General features: G+C 36.1%; 2 protein-coding genes across 4 annotated transcripts in view; both read left to right on the top strand.

The window, feature by feature from the left end:
* The first annotated feature begins 672 nt into the window (after positions 1–672).
* On the top strand, positions 673–3295 carry D1 (D1 chromosomal protein). 3 transcript variants are annotated; one of them, XM_077446072.1, is made up of 3 exons: positions 673–779; positions 858–1004; positions 1087–3295. In XM_077446072.1, the coding sequence occupies exons 1-3, from the start codon at positions 705–707 to the stop codon at positions 1210–1212; spliced, it is 348 nt and encodes a 115-aa protein (XP_077302198.1). In that variant the 5' UTR covers positions 673–704; the 3' UTR covers positions 1213–3295. The 3 variants fall into 3 exon arrangements, with proteins under 3 accessions (XP_077302198.1, XP_077302204.1, XP_077302212.1); XM_077446078.1 differs by having other exon boundaries at positions 1090–3252; XM_077446086.1 differs by having other exon boundaries at positions 705–776.
* Positions 3296–6471: 3176 nt separating this feature from the next.
* cno (adherens junction formation factor afadin) overlaps positions 6472–26514 on the top strand; it is a 130435-nt gene continuing 110392 nt past the window's right edge. The window contains exons 1-2 of the mRNA XM_077445644.1: positions 6472–6664; positions 18412–18571. The gene's annotated coding sequence lies outside the window, so the exon portion shown is untranslated. The remainder of the gene's footprint in view (positions 6665–18411; positions 18572–26514) is intronic.

Genomic DNA, 26514 nt, shown 5'->3' on the forward strand with positions numbered 1-26514 from the left:
CGTGTGCCGCCATTTTTTTTTTTTTTTTACTTCAAATAAACGCGTTTTTTTAACGCCGATTTTTAACTCAAATATTAAGATTAATTGCTAAAAATTTGCGTTGTTTGTTTTTTTTTTTTTAATATTTGACGATATTTTTCCTCCATAACGTTAAATTTTAAGTGTTTAAAAATTGCATCATTTATTTTATCAGGTTGTTTAGCGCCATTTTATTTTTTTCTCCAAAAACAATTGAACTCATTTTTTTTCCTCAAAACAAATGAAATTCTGTTTTTTCCTCAAAACTAATGAAATTCTGTTTTTTTCTTAAAACAAATGAAATTCATTAATTTACCAAAACAAATGAAATTCATTATTTTTTTTTTATATATATAAGACGCCATTTTCTCCCGAAAAATGTGAATTTTTTTTTTTACAATATAAAACATTTATTCGATTGTTTTCGACATTATTTTTTCATCCTTTTTTTTTTTACATTTATACAAAAAAAATTAAACGCACGCAGATTTCTCAGTATCCGTATAACGATACATAATTAATTAGGCGAAAAAATAATGTTCGCATATGAATGTTCATAAAATAAATTCACTTTTAATACATGCATAAAATTAACGAAACGTTCGTTCTACAAATATGTGTATTTTTATGTAAATTCTAAGTATTTTGTATTTCTGTTTCAGGTTTAAATAAAATTTTTATATAAAATGTCCGATGATGGGGGTGCCGTCGTAGAGAAGAAAGGCCGAGGACGTCCCAAGTCTAATGGCACACAGGCTGCTGTAAGATTTCACCGAAGAAATCGTAACTCTTACTGTATCTCTGTCGACTGCGCTTTATCGAAGTTTGTCTCGTTTCAGGAATCGAAAGGAGAGGCAAAGAAGAGAGGACGCCAGCCTACTCCCGCCAAAAAAGAATCGACAAAGTCGTCAGACGATGAACCTCCAGCGACGAAACGGGGGAGAGGACGCCCCAAAGGTTCCAAGAAAAAAGCAGCCAAACCCAAGGTTTCAATATTTGCCGTGCGGCTTTGAAATTGTATCGTATTGAGAGTGTGGCGCGTTTGATTCGAAGTGCGATTTGTTTTAGCAACCCGCTGTCGACGGCCGGGGCCGCGGACGACCACGCAAAGACGCAGCACCTCCTAAACAACAAGCCGCGTCTACCGAAGAGGAGCAAGACGACGACGAGGAGGAGGACGGTTCCGACCAGTAGAGCCGTCGCCGTAAACTTCTGGACTCTCTATCTTCCGCACCCGTGTTTATAACTGGTTACGTTACTTTAAGTGAGCGCAGCGCTATGGGTGAACTTACTCGTGGGTTGTCCGTTCGTAAACTGCATTTACAATTTCAAAAATAAAAAAAGAGCAAAATAGTACCCGACGTATATATGAGTGTGCGTTGAAGACTGTTATTTTGTTGACGGTTTTCAATAGATACATATCTAATGTGAGTGTTGCGAATATGCTGCTATTTAGGTATGAATACACGCCAACTTTGAACTCGCACCGTTGAAATTGTACGCTTACTTGAAACCCTAATGATGCATTGTATTGTCGAATGCGATAATCTTACATTATTATTTCAGTCGGAGGACAAGTTTTCCGACGTATTGATATTAATTTTCTTCGAATCGGGTGTGCGGTTGATGGTCGGTCCATTTTAGGATAATTATACGTAAATGATAGATGTGTTTTGCTACCAGAGCTATTTCATTCGTCTCATTGTTTTTTTTTTCTTTCATGATTTCATCACCTGTGGTGTTCAAAATCCTCACGATTAATTATCATTCATTATGTACACTGTATTTTTTTTGTATTCTTTAATTTTTAATGCTTCCTATGTATTACTTTTAAGATGGTCATTAAGACAAGATAAGATATATGCACAAGTAGAACTGAATAGTATTTTCCTAAGTAGACATTGATATTTTAAAAATTGACAATGAAAATTATTTTTTTTTTTATAAATATAACTAATTTTAATCTAACAACATATTGGCTGGTCTATAAAGACATTTTTGACTACTTTGTAAAGGTTTTTTAGCGATAAGCTGTTTTCATCTCGTGTTAAACATCAAATTTTTAGGGCAGTGCACTGCGCCATTTTGTTATAAACAAATTGTAAAGGAAAATTTCTTACAAAGTCTTTCCAAATGTATTTTTCAATTTTGAAGTGGAAACAAATGTATAGTAAATTTGGAAGATTTGGGAAACGTGCCATTTTATGATTTACCACATAAGCTGATCTGATTTTTTTGTATTACAACTATTTTATCGAAAGGCAATAAGGATTTTCCAATACATAGCTCTTGTTTTAAAACTATCCTTGTCATGTGTGCATGTGAGTGATGTAATGAATAGATTTAAATAAAAAATATACAATATAATGGATTTGTATTTGTTTTTTTTTCTTCATACATTATCCTAGACTTCTTAATTTTATATTAATTAGTACATAATTAACTTTGGGACTACACTTCGTATTACATTATAATGAGCTTATCTATGTTCTAATTCATTGTTGGGTGGGTTTTTTTTAGGTAATACTGAGGTTTGACTAATTTAAACGATTTCAGGGGGGGGGGATCATTTAAATAATAAATCTTCAATATGTATATAAAAATTGAGTTGACAATTAAAATATATGTTCATACGAACTCGCCTTGTCGATTTTTTTTTGTATACAGTAGAAGTAAAAATAGTATTTGAATCCTTGAAAGGCTTTTGGAATTCATTTTGCTTTCAATAAATTACATATGTATATGCATTTATATGTAATATTTTGAGATTTCTGACCTTGGAATTAAAAACTTAAATAAACGCTTTAAGAAAACGGATAACACCTCGTTAATTAATATCTACTTTTTAAATAATCTAGGGTTGAATAACAAAAAAATATTCTATTATAGGTATAAGTCACTAGTGTTTTAAACACATGCTTTTGATTGGATCATAATTAATTATTGGATTATATTTTTCACATAAATGAATATAAATTCGAAGTAGGCATATAAGTGGTACATATTCAATCGGAAGTAATAAGCCATTTGATAATTAATTATAAATTATGTTTTGTTCTTTTAGTTGAAAAGATAAATTTAAACCAAGTCAACATTATATTCAAATTTTCTATGCCTTGAAGTAAATTGCTTTTTTTTTTTGGAAAATTATAATTTTTTTTTATAATGTAAGTTGTACATCAGCAGGACGAGCATATAAAATGTACTTAATTAAATAAAAAAGATTTTGTTCTACATATCTATTAAATTAATTTTACTAAATAAAAATATTCTAAACTATGTACACATGTTTCTCCCGTTCCCTTTCCAAATTTGTAGAAATGGTTAAAATTAAAAATATGTACATTGGTACATTCACAAAAATTTATTTATGGTATGACTATGTATATTACATATTTAAAAATCACCTTAAAATATATTGTATAAAATTCAAAAAATAATATAAATTAACGAATTGCAAAATATTATATCTGGACTAATTATCAAAATCTCTTCATTTAATTACTTTTTGTTAATATTTTATTTTGATTCTTGGTTTTGTCTTATACTTACTAAGTAACAGTGACCATATTTTTTGGAGAAAATAAAAGAAAAATAATCGTTCTGTAACAAAGAATGCTTTATAAGTTTACAAAATTTATTATAAAATATTAGCATACCAAATTTAGAATTTTAAACAATCATATTTATTAAACACTAGTGGTTTTACGGGGCTTTGGTATTTGTAATATAAACCGCTTAAACATGGCTAATATAATAAATAGTAAACATTTTATTAAATTCATTTGAATAGATTTTTATTTAAATTTATTTGAATATTCATTTGTTTTATATTAAATTTATCGTCATGGATTCTATGAACCAATGATAGTCACATACATACATACAAAGTCTCTTTCGAAATGATATATTAGATTATTGCAATTTAAAAGACATTGATTTTGACGTCTTTTTACACGAATGAACTTTTTTAATAACGCAGGTTCATGCTCTAAAAAATATCACAAAAATTTAAATAGCTCATTTCAAAGTTGCATTCGCTTTGCATCACCTTTTTATTTTTTTTATTACATACCTCCTTTACGTTTCACATGGTTTTCGTGTAAATGATATTTTTTTATATCTTATTTTACATATAACCAGGGAGGCCTAACACAGTGGTTACCGACTGTCCCCAAGAAAGTATACGTACACTCGCACGCATACTAAGGTATATCAGGGGCTTTCAACCAAATATACGAGTACATTAAAATTAGTGTTGTGAGTCGAGAATATTCTCCAAAAGATTATTCGCCGAGAATTTTCTTTTTTCTTGGTTATAAAACATCTCTAGATAGTTTATTAGCTTTTTAGATGATTCTAGGATATTTTCAGGACCTAACTCTGGAAGCAATAAATTATACATAATTTTGTATGAGTTTGGGTATTTTAATTGTTATTTCACATCAGTGCGTACTTTTAAAACACATAACATAATATGAAAACGTAAATTTATTAAGTTTAGAAACGATAAAAATTGGTAAATAAACAATGCGAGTTACCATTAACACTAAAATGTCAGTTGGTTTTTTTTGCTTCCAGATTAACATATAAATAAAGCTCTGTACATATGAAATGCAAAATGTTAAAAATTATTATTAATTTTTGGATTAGTTAATTTATTTTATTCGTGTCTTCCCTCATCTTACCGTTCACATGGATTTATACAATTTTTGAAATTGCAACGGAATAGTATAAAAGCCCTCCAGATGATCTAAAATAGAATATTCTTGAAAATTCTCGGTTTGGAGAATATTCTCCAAAAGATTATTACCGAGAATTTTACAACTAATTAAAACTAAAAAAAAAATGTGACGAAAGAAAATGTAAATGGTTATATCCTTTTTACTATTCTGTATTTCTGAACGGGAAAATTCCAACCAATGGGAATTTCCACAATCGTACTTTTATACTCTATTTCTAACGAAATGGGTTTTTCATAAGAAGAGTGCTTTTGCTACGCGCAAAAAAGGATCTAAGAATAATTAGCGTGATGTATAAAAGGAAACTAACAACTTCCAGACTAGATAAGTGTAAAAAAGTCATCTATATATATATGTATATAAAATGAAAGTCTGTTTGTGTGTTTCGAATAGGTTCCTAAACCACTGAACCGATTACAATGGAACTTTCAGAATTTTTTGTATGCATGTCTGGGAAGATAACTGTGAAAAAAAACCGGGAATGAGTATCATTGCAACGCTATAATTTCGGTAATTGGATTATTTGTCACATTTTTTTGGTCACAAAGACAATTTTTGCCATGAAAATCGCGAACACACAATATTTGGCACTCAAGTTCTTGTTAGTATGATGGTCTTTTCGGCTGTCAGATTTTCCGTTATAGAGATTTTAGAGACTTTGTGACCAATAGTCACCGAACAATAATTTCAAATGTTTTCGCGTCGCGACCAACGTGTTCGCAACGTGCGTGTTTTCCGAAAAATGGGAACGGGAATTGCATCCGTTGTTGTGGCATTGCAACGCATGCCGGGTTCAGCTATACAAAATAAAAATAGTTTAATATAAACCGATAATGGAAAAATACAGAAAATTCGAATTTATTCAATTTCACTTAGGACATAACAACAACAATGAACGTACATTTTTATTTAACAATGCCGTTAGGAAATTTGCGACTTCAAAACGTACAGAATAATAAAAAAAGCGATTCACTCTTCGGTAATTGGACTATTCGTCACATTGGGGTGGTCACAAAGACAATTTTTGCCATGAAAATCGTGAATACACAATATTTGGCACTCAAGTTCTCGTTACTATGATAGTTATCGTTAGTATGATGGACTTTTCGGCTGCCAGATGTTCCGTTATAGAGATTTTAGTGACTTTGTGACGAGTAATTTGTGACCAGTAATCACCGAACCGTTGCTACTACACATTAATAACTAGTCACCGGACCCAGAAGGTGCCGCGTATTGTTCAAAGGTTGTAAATGCATTGTTAAAGGTTTGCCGAACCTTTTTTACAAAGGATTTACAACAATGGAACAATGGAACAATGCACTGTGACTATCCTAACTCTATTAATAACAATATAAAGTTTTTAACAACAAAAAAATTCAAAAGACCTGAAGATAATTTAGAAAATTTTGCACCGCCCTGGTTTCCGGATTAGTTTTAGCATCATCGTCAGCGAGAATCAACGAAATATAATAATATAATATTCAGAGCACAGACGAATGGGCGGTGTCAGCAGTCGCGTTCGACAACAATACCCGTCCATATTTGTATTTAACAAATGTCTGTGAAATGTACGTGATAGTATGCAACGATAAAAGCGTTTGATAAATCACACTCCTGTGCCTATATTGGTTTTGGCTATAATAATAATTCGCCGCTTTTCTCGACAATAGCTCGGCAATGGTGCGATAGCGCTCGGTTACGACCAACGCTTGGCGGAAAACAGACAAAAGTTGTGCGAAGAAGACGCAACACAGGTACGTTTGAAAACCGTTAGTTTGGCCGCGGCTGTCGTTCGCGTCGCTCGTGTCGCCATTTTGCGTGCGCTCGGATCGGCGTGCGTTCGTGCCAGTGCCAGTGTCAGTGCCAGTGCTAGTGCCATTGCCATTGCCATTGCACACGTTGTTGTGAGTGCACTCACCACTCTACCGTTCCCCGTCAACTTTGACGAATTCCTCTCATCTCTGTGAAACCTCTCTTCGGAACGAACGTCGGATTAAAGTTTGACCAAAGTTGATATGTCGGGCTAAACATGCCATACCTGAGCATACCTGAGCGGTGACGCTGCCTCACCTCACCTCTCCCCACCCCACTCGCCTCTTGATAACACACACACCTGAGAGCAGTGAGCGAGCGTCGATCGTTGAGCTCCGTTGCGATTTGCAACAATTCCTACCATCTGTCAATGTTCGCTGATTCGAATGCGTGTTGATGTTGGTATACGTGAGCACTTTTGGCAGGCCGGACACGGTCCTAACAGCCGAATCGATGACCACTACCACTACCACTACGGCCTGTGGATGTGGAGTACTCTCACTAGAATATGGAGTTGGAGAGCCCCGCTCCGCAAACACGTCACACGCAGCGGCCCGAGGTCAACCGGTCGCTCTCGCATCCACATCTCGCATCTCGCCACCATTTTCTGGCTAAAGTGGCCGTCATGCCCGATCCTACAATGCGCTTCCTCAATCAAAACATTGCACTTTCCCCCCCCGCTCGGTTCCCCCAATTTAGAGCTGCGGGAGTTTCGAGGCAAAACGCCGAGGTTCTTATGTGGCTTCTCCACTACTATAGGTCTTCTCTGCCAACAAAGAGCTTATCTCTTAATCCTTCCGAGGAATGTTGATAACGCCCTTTCCGTAGCAAACTTATATTGTTTGCGGGGGCGGTTTCGACGATTTTCCGCTCGAATGTTGTTCCTTTTGATGCACTTTTAATCTGACTGCGTACTTCGTTCTATCCAGGCCCGGTCCTAGGGTATATGGCGCCTCTAGGCCGATTAGTTTCAGCGCCTCTCTCCCCCCCCCCTCTTAAATTTTGTTTAATTGAAAGTCATTGATGTATAATACACTAGATGGGCCCAGACGTGTTATTTTGGTCGGAGATCTTGTCTTCACTAACTGAGGGGTGCGGGGGGGGGGGGGGTTTAACTACCGGGGAAGTTGGGTTTTTTTCCCTACGACGCAGCGGTACCTACCTACCTACTAAGAGAAACTGTGCATGCGCCATGTATTTTGCATGCGCCAAAAGGGAGACAAGTATAACACTAGTGTATTATACATCAATGTTGATAGTTCTTTAAATTTTTATTCAAAATAGGTACGTTTTATGTATAAAATGAAATAAAATACGGATAACTATGAATAAATTCGGCAATGAAGACGTTTGTAATTTGTATTCAACAATGAATTTTATAGTGATATTTCTTCTTTCGAATATGATCGGTTGAGATATTTAATTTCGTGAAGCAAGTCCGTCCCTGATATATATGTATATATCAGCGGTATTTTATTTTTATTTATTTTACATACATATATACCAGGAAGGCCTAGCAGGTAAACCCCCAATGCGCCTTCCTGGCTAATTACAAACAATCATTCAATCAAACAAAGCATAATTTTTATTTTTTTTTCTTACGTTCCTCGTAAATTATAATATTTTACAATCAGTATTGTTATTTCGAGTAGAAAAATTAAGTTGAATATAGAATATTTATAAGTTCAAAGAAATTTTGTGCAGCAGACTAGGCCAATGCCTAGTCTGCTGCACCTTTGAGCCGGCCCTTATTCTATCCGATGAATTTTAGATGCAATCCAGGAGAAGAAACAAGTTTTCTGCCTTCCTATCATGCTGAGGACAGCTTCGTTTGTGACTTTTTTGATCCATGAGATCTTCAGCATACGCCTGTAGACCCACATCTCAAAAACTTCGATGCGATTGATTAAAAATCTGGCGTAAAATTTCGTTTAGATGGTCTGACGTTTAGGGTTATACTTTGTTAAAGGATTTTCAAAATTAATTGTACATATGTGTCAATTTCATTAGCATTTAAAACATCTTAGGTCTATTATAATAGCTACTAACTAATCTAGAGATCATTAGTGGCGGCCATTTTAATTAGTCACTATCAACGATTTTGACGCGCTTGGAAAATATCAACTAATCGCCTCTTTAAATTAATAAAAATATCACCTGCGTGAATGGTTACCCACTAATTACGGTCCTTTAGAGTCTTTTAAATTTACATGTGTAGTTCATATTGTATTTTTCGTCGTAAGAAAGTTTTGCTTTCGCCCGAAAGTTTTAAAACGCCCTTGGCAAATGTTCTGTTCTGTTCTGTTCTACAATTGTATACAATTCGTATCATACTATAGGTAATTTAATTTATGGAGGTAATATGAAGCTTCTTGCTATTGATTAACATTTCAACAAAAGTCGCGTTCGAACCATAAAACTTCGGTTCATTGTTTGATTTAACAGAAAGTTATTAAAAGTAAACATCACACGTTTAAACGTGTGTTGACCTTTTTTTTTAGTTTGTTTACTTTTTTACTTTGAACATTACACCTTGTACGGCTATTATATCCCAGGTGACAAATTTGGACCACATTTGTATCTCAACAATGCCTTGCTAAATGAAATGAAGTTAAATCAGACTGTTCTGTTATGACTCACTCTTAACGCAATGGTCTTTGAATTTGTCTAAAAATCGATTTGGAGGATGTTGTTCAGTTACCAATTGCATAAAAGTGCAGGAAGTGACGAGTTAAGATTAAAACGAATAATATTAGGTTGCACCAGTTGCGTTAAAAGCACATAGCATCTCTGATGTTATGTTATGAGTAGAAGTAGGACCGGAAGCGTGCCGTTCTTTGTTTATTGTTCGTGGTGCATTGTTCATTTTTATGATGAACCTTTGTTAAAGGTTCGCCGAACCTTTTTTTTTGCACTCTAGCTTTGTGAATAGACCCAAAACGCCGTGATTCCTGGAAAAAGCACGCTCTCTACCCGCCCTTTAGTTATGAGTAGAGGTAGGATAGTCACAGTGCTATCCATTGTTCGGCAAACCTTTAACAATGCATTTACAACCTTTGAACAACACTCGGCCCCCTCAGGCTCCGGTGACTAGTAATGAGATATGTATGGGTAAATCGAGTAGTAGAGACTGCACAAACGATGAGTAGTAATTTTGTCACAGCGTGTATTATTATTACTCATGACCTAATCTCATTGAATTGTGTAGGCAAATTTGCCTACTAATGTGACCCAGGTGCGATTGATGTAATACGCACTACACTCCACTGTCCTTTGTGCGCTATGGAAGAAATGTGAAGACTGTGTTCCAAGAGTTGCGTTCCTGGGCAATGACGTCACTTCCAATCTTCACCTGTGACGCTTGAAATTCCTCTTCGCTCACACAAACACACACACACTCGAGCTACCCGGATAGTCGAGAGTTGATCGTTCGTTACAGCAGTTCGATCCCGTATTATCCATCATCAGCGTCGGTCGTGAGGAAGGGGACAATCAGCGCGTGAAATGTATAAAAAAGAGTAAGGAGGCCATTTGTCGCTGGAGACTATTGTTCTAGCGTTCGTGGCTTGAATAATTAAGCCCAATTTTTACGGTTCACGAAAATCACAGTCTGCACCATTGTGCGAGGTGAACGCGAACCAAATCGACACCGCTATTTAGACACCTGCTTAGCAAGTAGCTTTTGGACAATCCGCAAACGTACCCCTAGTCCCTACCCAGATCAGCAAGGGGTCAAATTTGACCCAAAAGAATTTAGGCGGACTTTTAGATATCTCCTGCAATTGAAAGGGGGGCATCCATCTATCTGCCTCTACTTATGAGTAAAGCCCGGACCCAGAAGGTGCCGCGTACTATTCAAATGTTGTAAATGCGTTGTTAAAGATTTGCCGAACCTTTTTTACAAAGGATTTACAACAATGGAACAATAAGCGGCCCCTTGGCTATCCTACCTCTACTTATGAGTAGACTTAGGCGTTGGCTCTTTAAATAATAATAAACCTCTATTAGTTGACAAAAGCGAGAGAGCAAAAAAGCATGGTTGATAATATTGAACCATTTTTTTTTGTAAAAAGCATCGTCTCAACTCCGATCTTTGGTTATGAGTAGACTTACGCTTTGGATTGTTGCTTTTTAAATAACAGTAGACTGCTCCATTAATGTACAGAGTTAGAGAGCAAAAAAGCATGGTTGACAATAGTGAACCATTTTTTTTTCTGTAAAAACATCGTCCCAACTCCGATATTTGCATATGAGTAGACTTAGGCGATGGATTGGTGCTTTTTAAATAACAATAGACTGCTCCATCAATGTACAAAGCTAGAGAGAAAAAAAGCAAGATTGACAATAGTGAACCATTTTGTTTGTAAAAAGCATCGTCCCAAATCTGATCTTTGGTTATGAGTAGAGGTAGGATAGTCACAGTGCTATCCATTGTTCGGCAAACCTTTAACAATGCATTTACAACCTTTGAACAATACACGGCCCCCTCAGGCTCCGGTGACTAGTTATGAGTAGACTTAGGCCTTGGATTGTTGCTTTTTAAATAACAATAGACCGCTCCATTAATGTACAAAGCTAGAGAGCAAAAAAGCATGGTCGACAATAGCATTTGACAATAGTGAACCATTTTTTTTTTGTAAAAAGCATCGTCCCTACGCTGATCTTTTCTTATGAGTAGACTTAGGCGTTGGCTTGGTGCTTTTTAAATAACAATAGACCGATCCATTAATGTAAAAAGCAAAAGCATCGTCCGATCAATCGAATTTGAGGCCACGTCTTTAAAACTTTATTGATAAGCATTGTTTTGAAACAACAATCAACAGTTCGTTCTTTAGGATAAATCAGAAATAAACCGGCAGTAGTATTTTTTTTTTTAAACAATATTTCATTATTTTATTTTGATATTTTAAATTATTTTTATTTTCTTGATATTAAATATGTATAATAATTATGGTGATTTTAAGTAATAAAAAAATTAAATGCCACCAATATTTTTAAATATAGTCAAAGGAAAAACATTATATTTAATGTTTTGCGAAATATTTCTCGAAATTAAGAAAAGTCGTCTTATGCCACTTTCAAATATATTACAGCCCGCTTTAAAGGTCAAGGAATTTGACCCTTAAAGCCCCCAATATGAGACCCCCCCAATGAATACAGTTTCGTCGGAGAACTTTCAAATATAACGGATCATTTTATCTATGTAGAATAGATGAAGTTTTGTGATTATGAGAAAATCATTTGATCTGATTTGTATCTAGTATCGATCCCCAATCATGTTTAAATTTTTTTTTTAATTTTTTTAATGTGTCACAAGCAGGAGATTAATTCACCCATAAGGCCATTTATGCATTAATGCAGTATCTGGTGTGAGTTTACAAATGTCCATGCGCATCAGTGTTGATTGATCGTTAAATTTATGGACGCGCATAGTCGTGGGAATAGTCTCATTTGTCGGCTAATTGACAGTTTTATCTCGCAGCTGTGGGTCAACACCTGACCTGACGCTTATTCAAAAGCTTCCCGGTTCACAATACCCCGACGGTTGACAGAAACCAGAAATCGCAACATACCAAGATTGTTGGGTGTGTGACATACCAACGGCTCCTTTTCATTGATTGATTCCGGACGTTTCCTAGAACTGGGATGCACTCAAAGTGCAACGTCTTGTTTTTCTCGAGATCGTTCCTATATTTATCATTTGGAGAGGCTTAAGTTATATCCGCACTCGGAACGAGTCTTGTAAGTGGATACTCACGTATCGGAATCAGTCTAGCGGTTCTGCTCGGTGTCGAATTGCAAAAAGTTTTGACTTGATAACCTGACTGGGGAATTGGAGCGATTCGCAATGATCCCTCTCGAATTCGATAGTTTTTTTTGCGATTTCCGTCTTTTGTGCTTCAGACGGGAAGAGTCGACGATTTTCAGCCAGATAGGAAGTGTGGTTATCGTCGTAGTCGTCGTTTTGTTCGGCAAAAACCGTAATTTAATTGGTACATCCTTATTCGACGATGCCTATGTGCTGGTTGGTGTAACAATTGATATGACCCCGTGGTTTAAATTAGCCACGGCACATCGAATTTCATGCTTCTTACCTCAAAGTACTAAACGCAGTGGTGTCCCTCTAATGGTTACCATGGGTTTCCGGAAACCCTTTGTTAGAAATCTAAAAATTCATATAATTTTTGTCAAAAATTATACAAATTGTTTTCCACGGTTACGACTTCGAAAAAGTCGTAGTCGACTACATAGCAGGTAAAGGGAAAATACCTTTTTTACAAACCTCCTTTACGTTTCGCTTACGATTACAATTCAGGAAAAAATTTGCCTCTTATCCGATCGTTTTCATACTTTGCCATATTGCTCATTTTAGTCATCTCCGCCATTAGGATTCTCCGCCATTACGATAGAGATAAAATATCGTTTAAGACGCGTTTGAAGTTTGCAAATTTGAAATCTGGGTGACGTTTATGTAGTCTTTAGTTTTATACATAGATGGCGGTAGTAAAATAAAATTATTGGTATTTTTATTCAAAATAATAATTATTACTAGCCTCTTCTTAGTTCAGAATCGATTTTGTCGTCTGACGAAGTGTGGGTTCTTATCCGATCGTTTTCAAACTTTGCCATTTTGCTCGGTTTGGTCATCAATATAAGTGGAAATGACGTCCGCCATTACCATGGTGAAAAATAGATGTAGGATAGTCACAGTGCTATCCATTGTTCCATTAATGTAAATCCTTTGTAAAAAAGGTTCGGCAAACCTTTAACAATGCATTTACAAACTTTGAACAATACGCGGCACCTTCTGGGTCCGGTGACTAGTGAAAAATAATCGTAATAGACACGTTCGAAAATACTGTGTATTCATTCACGGTGACGTCTATCGTCCACTCTGTCCCATTTGTCCACACTGTTCTGATATTTTTTTCCCTTTTCGCCCCCTTTCGCTATGGCAGATTGAGCACTTTGCCATACTCGTGATACGTTAGATTTTTTTGTACTTTAATATGCCCCAAACACTGTACCTATACATATGAAAATGCTTAAAACATTGTATGCGGGAAACATAGATTGCAGTCTTTAGCGTCTTGTTGCTTGACAGCGGGAGACTGTGATCTCCGTTTGTATCCATGCTCTCCATTTGTCATTTCCGTGGCCAGGAATAGGTAACTCACCTTTTTTATACAGCACAATTTTTAAAGTGAGAAAAAAATCTTTACGCTATAAATTATTGCAAAATTAAAAGTTAAAGTCAAACCAGCAGCATTACAGACAATACTCAAATAAATTCATTTATTTAACCCACGGGATCCATCCCGGCAACATCGCGGTGGTTAGTATTAACGCAACCACCAAGCTATGCTGCTAGCTAAATTGAATGAACGCTTTGATTATCACACAAAATTGGTAAGAATTGGTTTCATAACTTTTCTTCATCCCAACATCATTTACTGTATAGATCTGGGTAAAATTTTAAATACGAATTGGTGCTTTGGTTTTGAAATCGTGTCTTACAATACGATCGCTATAGGCTCTAACTGATTTCACAGAGCCTTGGATCAGTTCGTGAACGCTGTTTTTGCAGTTATGGCAAACAAATACAATTATAAAAGTCCTTGATTGGTTATGAGAGTGACTTTACATAGCTTTGATTCGTTACTGGGTCGTTTATGTACATACATAGATATGTTGGTTCTGATAAAAAATAGTTGACTGCAATCATTCTTCAGATCCTAAAGATACGAGATCTATTTAAACATGTTCTACATCAAAACTGTCAAACTTCCATGTGTGGATTTTTCGTGTACCTACTTTTCTGTATTCGCAATTTTCGTGTTAGATTAGAACACGAAATTATTTTATGATATTATTTATTTTATTTCATAGAACATGTACACTCGCCGTTACAGATCGCTCCAAAGCGACGATACAAACATCCACAGTGACATCTATGGAGACATTTTTGCACCATTTTATGATCAAATCGGCGAACCTTAAGACGCCGAATAAATTATATAGGAATTGGCAAAAACTCTGATAAGAAACGATCGACCTGGAGTCAATAATCAAGGTCTGGTCAGCAGCCAGACTCAAGTGGGACTCGAACCCGTGACCGCTCTGATCTAAAACATAATGTGTTAACCACTAGTCCACGCCGCTGGTTTAAACTAATCTGGCGGTTTTAATGATTAGTTATTGTACAAACATTATGCAAGTTTGATTTGTCGCAAATATTTACGTGGATAGTCGTTATTGCTGTTGAACTTTTGACTTTTCGTGTGCATACACAAGTCTATCACGACAGTAATCTATTTTATATCAGTTTTGTGCTCGTTTTTGAATTAGAATAAATTACCCACGTCGAAGATTGCCTGCGTGGAAATTGCACTTTCGGTATACATATTCATTCATAAAAAATATGGCGACTGAATTATTGCAGTTAGAATGTGTTCCGAGAAACCAGTTTGCAATGTGCCTTTTATTTCACACAAAAGTTGCTTGTGATTGCGAACCTTGACCTTTTTTGGAATTCGTCACATAAGAATGCGAATCGTGTTCTATTTATCATATACGGGTTGATTTCTTTGTAATTTACTTAATAATATTTGTATGTATGTGTGCTGGAACGAGTTAGCTGTGTTTTCTCATTTAATTGAGAGGAAATTGGGAAAGCGATTGCACGCAGAAACGTTTATATTATACAGGAAAACACGCTAGATTTAGAGGAAGTTGATGTCGCGGCATTTACAGTAAAAAGCGGCAATACTTCTACATACAATTAGTTCCTCGCATTTGAAATATACCAGAGGCGTGGACTAGCGATTAGCATATTATGCTTTCTAGCAGAGTGGTCACGGGTTCGAGTCCCACTAGAATCCCGCTACTGGCCAGACCTTGGTTTTCGACTCGGGAGTCAATCGCTTCTTATCAGAGCTTGTCAATTTTTCTGATTTTCATTAAAATGGTTCCTGTAATATTGGCATCTCCTTTCCTATCTTGCTTATCTCAAGTTATTCAGCGCCTTAAGGTTCGCCAATTTGATTATTAAATTGCTACAAAAATGTCTCCAACACGTCACTATGGATGTTTGTATGAATTCGCATTGTATAAAAATGCTTGTGTACATATATTGATTGTATTGTATCTGTTTAACCTTTGAAGGACGGAGCGTCGAGATCGAACAAGTGTCCCGAACCTTTTTTAAATCAAAATACAGCTTTTCTCAATACAAATGAGTTCAATATATATCTTATTAATCATTTTATACATCAACATAAAAAAGTTTTAGTCCTATAGCATGTTTTTGACTATTTTTGTATTAAAAAATAACGACTATCATCAATGCACAAACGCACATAGGTAAGGCCAACAGGCGACTGCATGACTCAATAGCCACGAGCCGAAAGCGAAGAAAACAATAGCTTATGAAAATATAGCTGTTTCTTTCTCTCGCATTGATTCATCGATCAACAAAAATATACAAGCGAACAGTCAAAAACATGACTTATCGCTACCGCCTTTAAATCATACTTTGGAACGTAGAAATGTATAAATGTATTTTTTTTACGATGTACCCCTTTTCTAAATCATACAAAATCTATTAAAATAAACTTATTGTAGTTCATTCTAGGAATACAAGAAATATAGGGTGTATAGCTTTGAAAACCACATAGTTATCACGAAAAACGTAAAAATTGGGGCACTTGCCCAATCTTGCACACCCCACTTCGGTGAGTGTTCATGTTCATATAATGAAATAAAAATAATATACTATTAAACGAGCTAATATTTTATGATTTCTATAATAATTTTGCCGAAACTTTTCATCTACGCTATTTTTGGTTGCAAACTATGTGCCTTACTGGCGTGTGTGAGAGCAGGATGCAACATGACTGACCATTTAAACACAATAGCACACTTTTTAGTCTACGAATATCGTAGATAGGACTTGTTCCTGATATTGCATTATAAAACGGTTGATCTTTTCTGGTTTTTATGTCGTCGTTGTTGTTGGTATATTCGTTGAACGAATGTCGTCGAGATCGCATTCATAAGATAAAAGAGTATGTGTGAAACGATGATGCCGGAATACAAATTGCCTGTTTGTCGAAAAGAAGTAGGCTGAACTGTAATGTTAAATTAGTCTTTTGTGAACCTTACCGAGTTCATTATAATAAAAAAAAACCACGAAATTGTAGTTTTAGTAATCTGAATCGAGAATCAAAGCCGTTTTGTTCACTTTGATCATCGTCAATTGGAATTTGGAGCTTTCGTCTGATTTCCGTGTGGTTATTTCAAGATGGTTCCGTTTCTTAATAACATATTTTCATATTGTTCGTTCTTAAAATCAGGACAAGAGGCGAATAAAGGCGCAGAATTAGTGTTTTTTATGTACGTACGTATTCACGCACAATATATGCCACCGAAATCGAGGCCAAAAGTCACCCCCTGGAGTGTTTTCGGTGATACTTTATCCTTGTATTGACATATGTAGGTTTGACAGTGTTCGATAACGGTGGTTCCCATATTTGAAGAAATGTCGGAAAAACTTAAATAATGAGATGCTACTTATATGTAGATGTATAGGTCTTTTATAAATACAAATTCTTAAGTAACCAGCAGCGTGGTTTAGTGGTGAGTGTTGTATGCTTTCGTGCAAGGTGTCACGGGTTCGATTCCCGCTAGAGTCTCGTTGTTGGCCAAAACCTTGGTTTGTCGAGGTCGATCGTTTCTTATCAGAATTTGTCAATTTTTCTGATTTTCATTGAAACGGTTCCTGTAAAATTCCTATCCAATTTTCTATTGCAAACCTTGAGTTTATTGTTATATCTCAGGTTTCGCCAGATTTCTCTCCATAGATGTCTCTGTGGATGATTATTGAATGTAAAAATTCGCATTATTACATGAAATATGTTATTAATCGTATTGTTTACGATGTTTGAAATGTCTGACCATAGATGTTAAGTGTTGTTTCGATTTACATGTGTTTGTATGTAATAATTATGTATTTAATATAGATATGTAATATATAATTTATCGAGTCTTAATCCGTTTAGCACACTCGCCGATTTGGAGCAATATGTAAGGCGAGTTTGCATGATTAATTAAAATAAAATAAACTTGATCTTGATTATTTCATGATAAATTAGATGATGACAACTCTTAGTAGAAGTTTGTATGTAGGCGAATGATTTTTATTTATTTATTTATTTATACTTGGGAAAGGCGAGATAGCCGATGGACCCAATTATATATTTTCCTAAGATGCCGTAATCCGGTTGCCCCTGAGCGACATCTACGGTATTGATCTTGTACATATGTATATGCATTTATAGATTTTAAATTTTGAATCATATTCAGATAGTGGTGACATAGTGGGTAGGATTATTTTGAAGAGGAACCGTTTCAACTTTTTAATCAGATAAATTGGCTGTGTCTTATAGGAAACGATCGACTTGGAGTCACAAATATCTAAGTGTGACTAGCAGTACTACAGATAATACTCTGAATAAATTCATTTCAATTGAGGTCAGCCCACGGCTGCAACTTTCGGTGGTTAGTATTAGTTAGGAACTACCAAGCTATGCTGACTACTGACTATTCTTATATAAAAATATTATTGATTGATGAATTTATTGGACAAAAGAGTCTCTCAGAGATTAATGTGTCGTGGGATCTGTCTTAGTGTTTCATGCTATGCAAATTTCGATTAAACTTATTTGAAACGGGCATCGGAATGTGCAGCGGTTTTAAAACGATCCGACGTTTAGTTCTCGATTGAGAGGTTTGTGTGTATCTGTGTTTTAATCTAAATGTGTTTTTTGTTATCCCTCAGTGATCAGTGATATTTAAAACTAGAGTTGTTACTCCAATCAAACACGCCCACGCAGAATTCGGGTTTGTTGACTGAACGAGTGCTTCATTCCGGTGACAGATTGATTGTCGTCCAGTTAATTTGTCGGCAACTGGTCCAGTGACTTTCTTTAAAAAATGAGGTATGTACCATATTCGGTTTTTTTTTCTCATACACTGATGTTGTTGTCGAATTGTTAAGCGGGTAAACATGAAGCTATTAAACGTGCGAGTTTATCACCTGTCCGCTCGTTCAAATCACTTGTGTTTTCTTACGTTTTGATTTTATTTATTGTCGGCGAATTGGCTTCTTGTTAACATTGTTATGGCATTGTTTTGTGTGTATATAAATCATTGCTAGACATGTTCTAAGAAATACGACATTACAAATCCAGTTGTTTTGGCGTTTCGTTTGGGGTCAAATCTTGTCCTATGACTCCTTGTTTTAAAAATTATCAGCTTTTGTTTTTTTTTTTTGGACATTAAAGGTCTGACCGCACTATGCGACAACCGAACGATCCGACACTTCACAATAGTACGCGATTACATATTGTTTGTATGAAATTGTATGAGACATAACGCACTGCGCGACAGTCGCATGACGTAGAACGATACTGTGCGTCATAGTTGACTTTCCGACCAACTTTGATGCAAGTGTCGAAAATTATTCTCCTTCTTCATATCGGGACTTTGAAATAGCATGTAGCCACAATATTTTGGTTTTTCTCGATTGTTCTTCTTCCTCGCATATCAAAGATACTATAATAGCGTGGGTTTCGTCCATCTTGCTCCGAGGTACCGAACGAATGATTGACATAATTTACTGTGTAGTGTCGCATCGCTGTCTTTCAAGTGCGGTTTAGCTAATATTGTCACACACTAGGGCTTCCAAGCCGGCTTAAACCGGCTATAAAAAAATACTAAAACCTTTTTTAGTATTTTTTTGATATTTTATAAATATTTTCTGAAACCGGTGAAAATTGGCTTTTTTTCGGGCGGTTTTTTGGAACCCCTAGTCTAACACTGTTGTGAAGTGTCGCATCGTTCGTTTGACGCATAGTGCGGTCAGACCTTAAGGTATTTTTATTTATAATCAGTGAGATTGTCGGGCGTTGCTCGGGTGAATGAATGTTATAAATCCACGAAATCATACAAAATCGGATACCAATTGTGCAAGCCTTACACAATTGGTATCCGATTTTGTATGATTTTGTGATTATGAACTACCCATTACACTGTAAGGGGTATTTCGGGTGCAGAGACATCCCGTGGGCTTAGGAGAGTAAAGGCGAAAACACACTGAATAGTACGGAACATCACGTCATTGGCTCCACGCTGTGATAGTGGGTATTCCCGAAACCGAATTCGGGTGTAGTTGCACATGCAGGGCGCATATGTTCCTCCGTTATCCGTTATCGATCACTGTCAAACAAGGGTAAAATATCACCGAAAACACTCCAGGGGGTGATTTTTGGGACTGTACAATGTAAGTATATGGGCTAGGGGTGTTACGTTTTTTTTTAATAATTACTAACCCCTTAGTTCGGAAACGATTTTGTCGTGTGACGAAGTTTGGGTTTTATCCGATCGTTTTCAAACTTTGCCATTTTGCCCATCAATATAAGTAGAAATGACGGACGCCATTACGATGGTGAAAAATAAAATAACAGACACGTTTGAAAATACTGCATCTTCGTTCACGGTGACTTCTATCGCCCACACTGCCGCATTTGTCCACACTGTTCTGATAGTTTTTTCCCTTTTCGCCCCCCCCCCCCTCTCGCTATGGCAGATTGAGCACTTTGCCATACTCATGATCAAAGTTTACGGAGAGAATTGGTGATTTCTCAATTAGGTTTTTTTATATATTTTTCGAATCTAAAAAAACACGTACCACGTACCACTCATTGTGTTCTCGCCCTGAGGCGGCGCCTAAATATCAAAAGTAATTTTAATTTAATTTAATTCAAACCAATCTTTAACTTATCTAAGTAAGTTTAACCGATCTGTAATTTAAAAATAAATATATAGTAATGTTATAGTTATGAAATATATTTTTTGGTTTATAGATATCCTATTTTTGGAGGCGGCGGTATTTTGAACTTAGCTCAAAGGTGGCATATATGTAGTTTAGGGACGTCGCTGTTTAGGTGTATGTGAAAAAATAGCTTCAAACTCCTTGTCTAATATTCATATAATGATTTTTCTTTATCTTTGTACGTAGTAACAATAGATGAAGTTTTGTAATCATGCGAAAAGTCGAACTCGAGATTTTTGATAGAAAAAATGTGTGTGTGTGTGTGTGTGTATTTTGGGGATTTTTCGAACACCGTTAGTCCTATCGAACTGAAACTTAGTATCGGTTACTAAAATTCTTATCGACACGATGTAAATTTTTTTCAAATTTTTAAGTTGACTGGAAATGGTACTTCCCCTTATAGGTGTCCTCTTTTTTTAAGTTTTTGAATTCAATAATCTCCCAAATCGCTTACTGAATCGGATTAAATTTTTTTTACATGTAATAGAAATAATACTCTTTATAACCTTAGCCAGCAGCATAGCTCGGACGTTAAGCTTCTGCTTACCGTCAAGAAGGTGCCGGGTTCTATCCCTGAATGAAAATGAATTTTTCAGAGTATGCTGTTGGTCAGACCTGGATTTGTGACTCCAGGTTGATCGTTTCCTATCAGAGTTTGCCAATTTTCTCTGATTTCATTGTTGAAACGGTTCCCGGAAAAAAAAATTGGCTAAAAATCCTTCCTACCTACTATGTCACCACTATTTGAAATTTGATGGATGTACAATAAAAATTTATGTACAATTCATAGATGTCTCGTTAATTTGCGAGTTTTTTCAGTGTCTCGCAATTCAACGACTTATAATAAAAAATGCTGCATTTGTATTTGTAATTGGCCAGGAAGGCGCATTGGGATTTACCTGTAAGGCCTTCCTGGTATATATGTAAAATAAAAAATAAAAAATAAAAATAAAAAATAAAATATATATATATTTTTTTTTTTGAGACCCATGTCTTGTAGGTATAAACTTATGAACGCAAATGGGAGTAACCGAATTAGCGAACAAAACCGGGCGATCCATTTCGTCGGGTGCACTTTTTTGTTACGAATGTGGCGTTTGATAGTGGCCGTGTCTAAAAAATGTGTGCACGAACCAGTGAGTTTCATTGTGGGTAAGTGGAAGGGCGTGTTCCAGAACCGGTCTCGCAGCGTCGGATTTCCTGTCTCCGGCCATCGTTTTGCCAGCCCTGCCCTGCCCTGCCCCCCTGTGATTCCAAACCGAACACGCGTGTATCTCCACATTTCCCGTTTCGATGTACATTTCGTAGGTGCGATTCGATGGACGTGTGTTTCTGCATGGGTATGTGTGTGTGGTACTCGATTTGTCGTCTCGAAAGAGGGCGTGCTGCTTTCTCTTCTGGTATGTTCAGTTCGCGGTTCAGATATGCCAATTGAACGGACCGCTGACGGCCTGTTTTTAACTCTTTTGTTGGATTTTTACTTTCTTCGGTGACGTTTGCACTTTCGTGCTGCCTCAGGATGAGTGTGCTCTATGTGCGCTTCTACATATAACTCTCGGCTAAGTGCACATCATCGACTTTAAAGAGATCAAACCGACACTTCAGCCAAATTTATTTATTTACATACATACAGTAAGATGCAGAGAAATCGCATCACTTTCAATTGTTCGATGTTTTCGATTTTTTTTAAATACATGAAGCTATTACACAAGTTTTTTTGGTTTTATTATTTGATTTCAACTATTTAACATGTTTTACGATTAAAAAAGATTATTTATATTTTTAAATTAAGGCGAGATACGAATTAAAAAAAAACATTTTACCAGACAATAGCTCCGACTTACAACCTATCGAATATTTATGGGCTATTATAAAGCAAAGGGAATAAAAACAACACCCTGGGGCAAATTATGAGTTAAAAAAACTGTTGAAAATGTATGGTTTGAAGAAATTTCGGACGACATACTAAAAAAAGTCGTATTGTCCCAGCCGGCAGGTACCATCCCATCATAGAAGCAAGACGATTGTCTAGTAATTATTATATTACTATTTATTGTTGTCATATGTCCATTGCCTATGTATTTTAATTCATAGAAAAATATATACTGTAATATTATTTTAGCTAGAGACATTTGAAACACATATAATTAATAGCCAGCAGTTTGGCTTAATGGTAGCGTATATAATTAGCACCACTGAGACCGAAGGTTCGAATCGTCAAACTGCTGGTTAGGTTTGGGGTTTTTGTGACTCCAAATCGATCGTTTCTATATCAGAGTTTGCCAATTTTATCTGATCATTGTTGAAACGGTTCCTGAAAAATTGGTATTAGATCATTTCCTGTTGTCACAAAAATCTGTCTGTTTATAATTTGTAATAATTATGCACAGTAATCTCAAATCTATAGATATCTCTATAATTTCGTATTTATTATATGTATAAAAATTGTACAGAAAAATCTAAAAATAATCCATAGATGTTTCTATGATTATTATTTCTGATTAATTGTTATATGCTATATATTCTGATTGTATATGTATTATTGTATTTCTGATTTCTGATTGTTTATGTATTCTGTATTTCGTTATCGTACACCCGTCGCATTGGAGCAATCTGTAATGACGAGTGTATATTGATTGTAACAATATAAGAAAAATGCCCTATTTTGCATGTTTTTTTAAAATTCGTATCTCGCCTTAATTTAAAAATATAAATAATCTTTTTTAATCGTAAAACATGTTAAATAGTTGAAATCAAATAATAAAACCAAAAAACTTGTGTATAGCTTCATGTATTTAAAAAAAATCGAAAACATCGAACAATTGAAAGTGATGCGATTTCTCTGCATCTTACTGTATATACCAGGAAGGCTTTGCAGGTAAACCCCAATGCGCCTTCCTGGCCAATTACAAACAATGCAGCAGCAATGCAGAATTACGAGACACTGAAAACTCGCAAATTAACGAGACATTTATGAATTGTACATTAATCATACTCAAATAGTGGTAACATAGTAGATAGGAAGATTTTTTTTAGCCAATTTTAATCGGGAACCGTTTCAACATTGACATCAGAAAAATTGGCAAACTCTGATAAGAAACGATCGACCTGGAGTCACAAATATCCAAGTCTGACCAGCAGCACTATAGATATATTTCAATCAAGGTCAGCTCATGGGATCGAACCCGGCGCCTTTCGGTGATAGGCAGAAGCTTAACGACCGAGCTATGCTGCTGGCTATTTAAGCATAGATATGTATATTAAAAATTATATTCAATCTGACATGAGTCACAAATAGAGGGTAGGTCGACAGATTCTGAGCAACCCAATAACAATTAAATCATTTAAATCCATGCAAACTCTGACGGAGAACAATTGACTTCCAAATCTGACCAGCAGCGCTGCAGAAATACTACTATAAATTATTTTCAATCGAGGTCTAACTTTATTTTATTTAAATTGGCACACATACAGAACAAAATATAATAAAAAAAAGTACAGTGAGACAAAAAAATATACAAATATAAATGAAAATATTATATTCCATGTACAGTGAGCACCACATAGTAATATAAAGCAAACAAAAAAGAAAAATTACAAAAACATATTAAAATTGATAAACAATGAATGACGATGATGGTGAAGAAGCAAATCAACCACAGAATTGCTTCTTCACCTTAGCCCTAAAAGTACTGAAAGAGTCAGCAAAAAGGTAGGGATAGTCATCTTTAGTATCGTAAAGACGGCATATACGTGCGATTGTACATATATTATTAAATGAAGTGTTGTTATGACAATTTGGTGGATAGAACAGATTTCTACATCTGGTGAATCGGGCGTTAACGTTAAAATTAATTTCGTTTAAAACAGATGTGTTAAGGATACCATTAGCAATCTTGTATAAAAGTAACAAATCAGAAACCCTTCTGCGATGAGACAAACTAGCGATCTTGAAAAAAAAGAGTCTGTCATTATAAGTTGGCAGCTATCTTGCAAGACCAGTCAGTCTTATGGGATAAATGGTGCAGAAAACGCTTCTGAATTGTCTCTAAATGATCTATATGGGTTTGGTAATAAGGAGACCATATGACTGAAGCATACTCCATATTACTACGAACCAAAACAGTTATAGATCAATATCAGAGTATGCAGTGTTGTGTTGCTTGCTTTTTATTATTACGAAATTATGTTCACAATACATCTTATATCTATTTTAATAGCTACTGATCTACTGATCATTTTCTATTTTGCAATTTTAATTTAATTTGGTTAGTAATCACAGTATTATATTATTCTAATGTTAATCTAAAGCATAATAGGAAAAAGAGCTCAAAAACCTATTTACAATCCTTATAAATGTTCATAATACATCTAATACATAATATTAATTAAAGACTCTCTAAAGTCGATGACCTAAAGCAGATTGTGTTTAGGTAATCTGTGTTTATACCTGAAGGGTATAGACATTTTGTTGTAATCACCGAGACTTTTCACAAGTGTGTTAGTATGGTTATTAGTGATTCTGTCATAGAATCTACTGGTTAGTTTGTTAGTAATGTCTGTAACAAACGGAATATTATATATGGCATGCAGTTTTTTCAGGTTAGTATATATGGGTGTATTATAAATTATTTTTAGGGATTTATTTTGTATTACTTGGAGCTTGGAAAGGTTAGTATTCGAGGCGTTATTCCATAAAGGTGAAGCATAGGTTAATAATGGTAATATGAGCGCGCGATATAATTTTATTTTATTTAGCGTTGATAAATAACTATGGCGATTAAATATTGGATATATTGAGGATATACCCCGCATCGCCTTGCATTTCGCTGCCTCAATGCCCATCTCATTCTTTTATCGAACGTTACTCCTAAATATTTTATTACTGACTGCCATTTCAGACTTTCTCCAGAGGGGATTTTCAGATCTGAACTTGGCTTATGATTTCTAACACTAAAGAATATGGCGTCTGTTTTGGTTTGATTAATTTGAATTTTCCACTTAGTGAAGTGTTCAGTCATTGTTTTAATTGCAAATTCAAGATTTTTAAGAATAGTGTCTGGTTTTTTGCTACTAGTGAATCAGAGTATGCGGATTCTTAAAGGGCTTCGCAATTCGGCAGATAAATCCCAATAGCTTATATGAATTAGTGACTATATGTTTAAAATGCTGATTAAATGACAATTTGTGATCTATTAGAATACCCAAATCTCTGGCACAGTTTTTCGTTTTATAAGGTCTTCGTTATATCGCCGGATTCTGGTTATATATATGTAATTTCAAAAGAGCCTTTGTATGTACATAAGAAACATTGACGAGTCGATTTTTTTTCCTATTCAAATAAATTTAATAAAAAAACAAATGAATATTTACTATTGGGTTCGCCATGTTTAAGCTGTTTATATTATAAATACTGAGGGAAGCCGGGTAAAACAACTAGTCTAATCTATAATTTGGAAAGAGACTTTGTATGTAAATATCCTTGGTCGTCGTCGTCGTCGTCTTCGTCGTCTTCGTCGTCGTCGTCCGTAGATCGGTGACGTCATCGAACACGTGATTCGATTTTTTTTTTTTTTCGATCCATGGGCGCCGATTTGTTTTTTTCGTTTCAATGGATTCACCCCCGCGGGGGCGCAAAGCGAGTAGTTTCATGGGGCCCCGCCAGGGGCGCCACAAGGGGCGCAGCCCCGTGGGGCTCAAAAGGGGGCGCCACAAGGGGCGCAGCCCAGTGGGGCCCCGAAGGGGGCCCGGGGGGCCCAGCCTCATGGGGCGCAGCCCCATGGGGCTCAAAAGGGGGCGCCACAAGGGGCGCAGCCCCGTGGGGCCCCGAAGGGGGCCCGGGGGGCCCAGCCTCATGGGGCGCAGCCCCATGGGGCTCAAAAGGGGGCGCCACAAGGGGCGCAGCCCCGTGGGGCCCCGAAGGGGGCCCGGGGGGCCCAGCCTCATGGGGCGCAAGCCCCATGGGGCTCAAAAGGGGGTGCCACAAGGGGCGCAGCCCCGTGAAGCCCCGAAGGGGGCGCGGGGGGCCCAGCCTCATGGGGCGCAGCC

The sequence above is a fragment of the Arctopsyche grandis genome, chromosome 1 (assembly GCF_051622035.1).
Source record: "Arctopsyche grandis isolate Sample6627 chromosome 1, ASM5162203v2, whole genome shotgun sequence".
Lineage (NCBI taxonomy): Eukaryota > Metazoa > Arthropoda > Insecta > Trichoptera > Hydropsychidae > Arctopsyche > Arctopsyche grandis.

Coding starts and splice junctions, on each gene's coding strand:
- D1 (XM_077446072.1), top strand. CDS start 705: ATGTCCGATGATGGGGGTGCCGTCGTAGAGAAGAAAGGCCGAGGACGT. Junction 780..857: donor CTAATGGCACACAGGCTGCT/GTAAGATTTCAC, acceptor GTCTCGTTTCAG/GAATCGAAAGGAGAGGCAAA. Junction 1,005..1,086: donor AAAAAGCAGCCAAACCCAAG/GTTTCAATATTT, acceptor GATTTGTTTTAG/CAACCCGCTGTCGACGGCCG.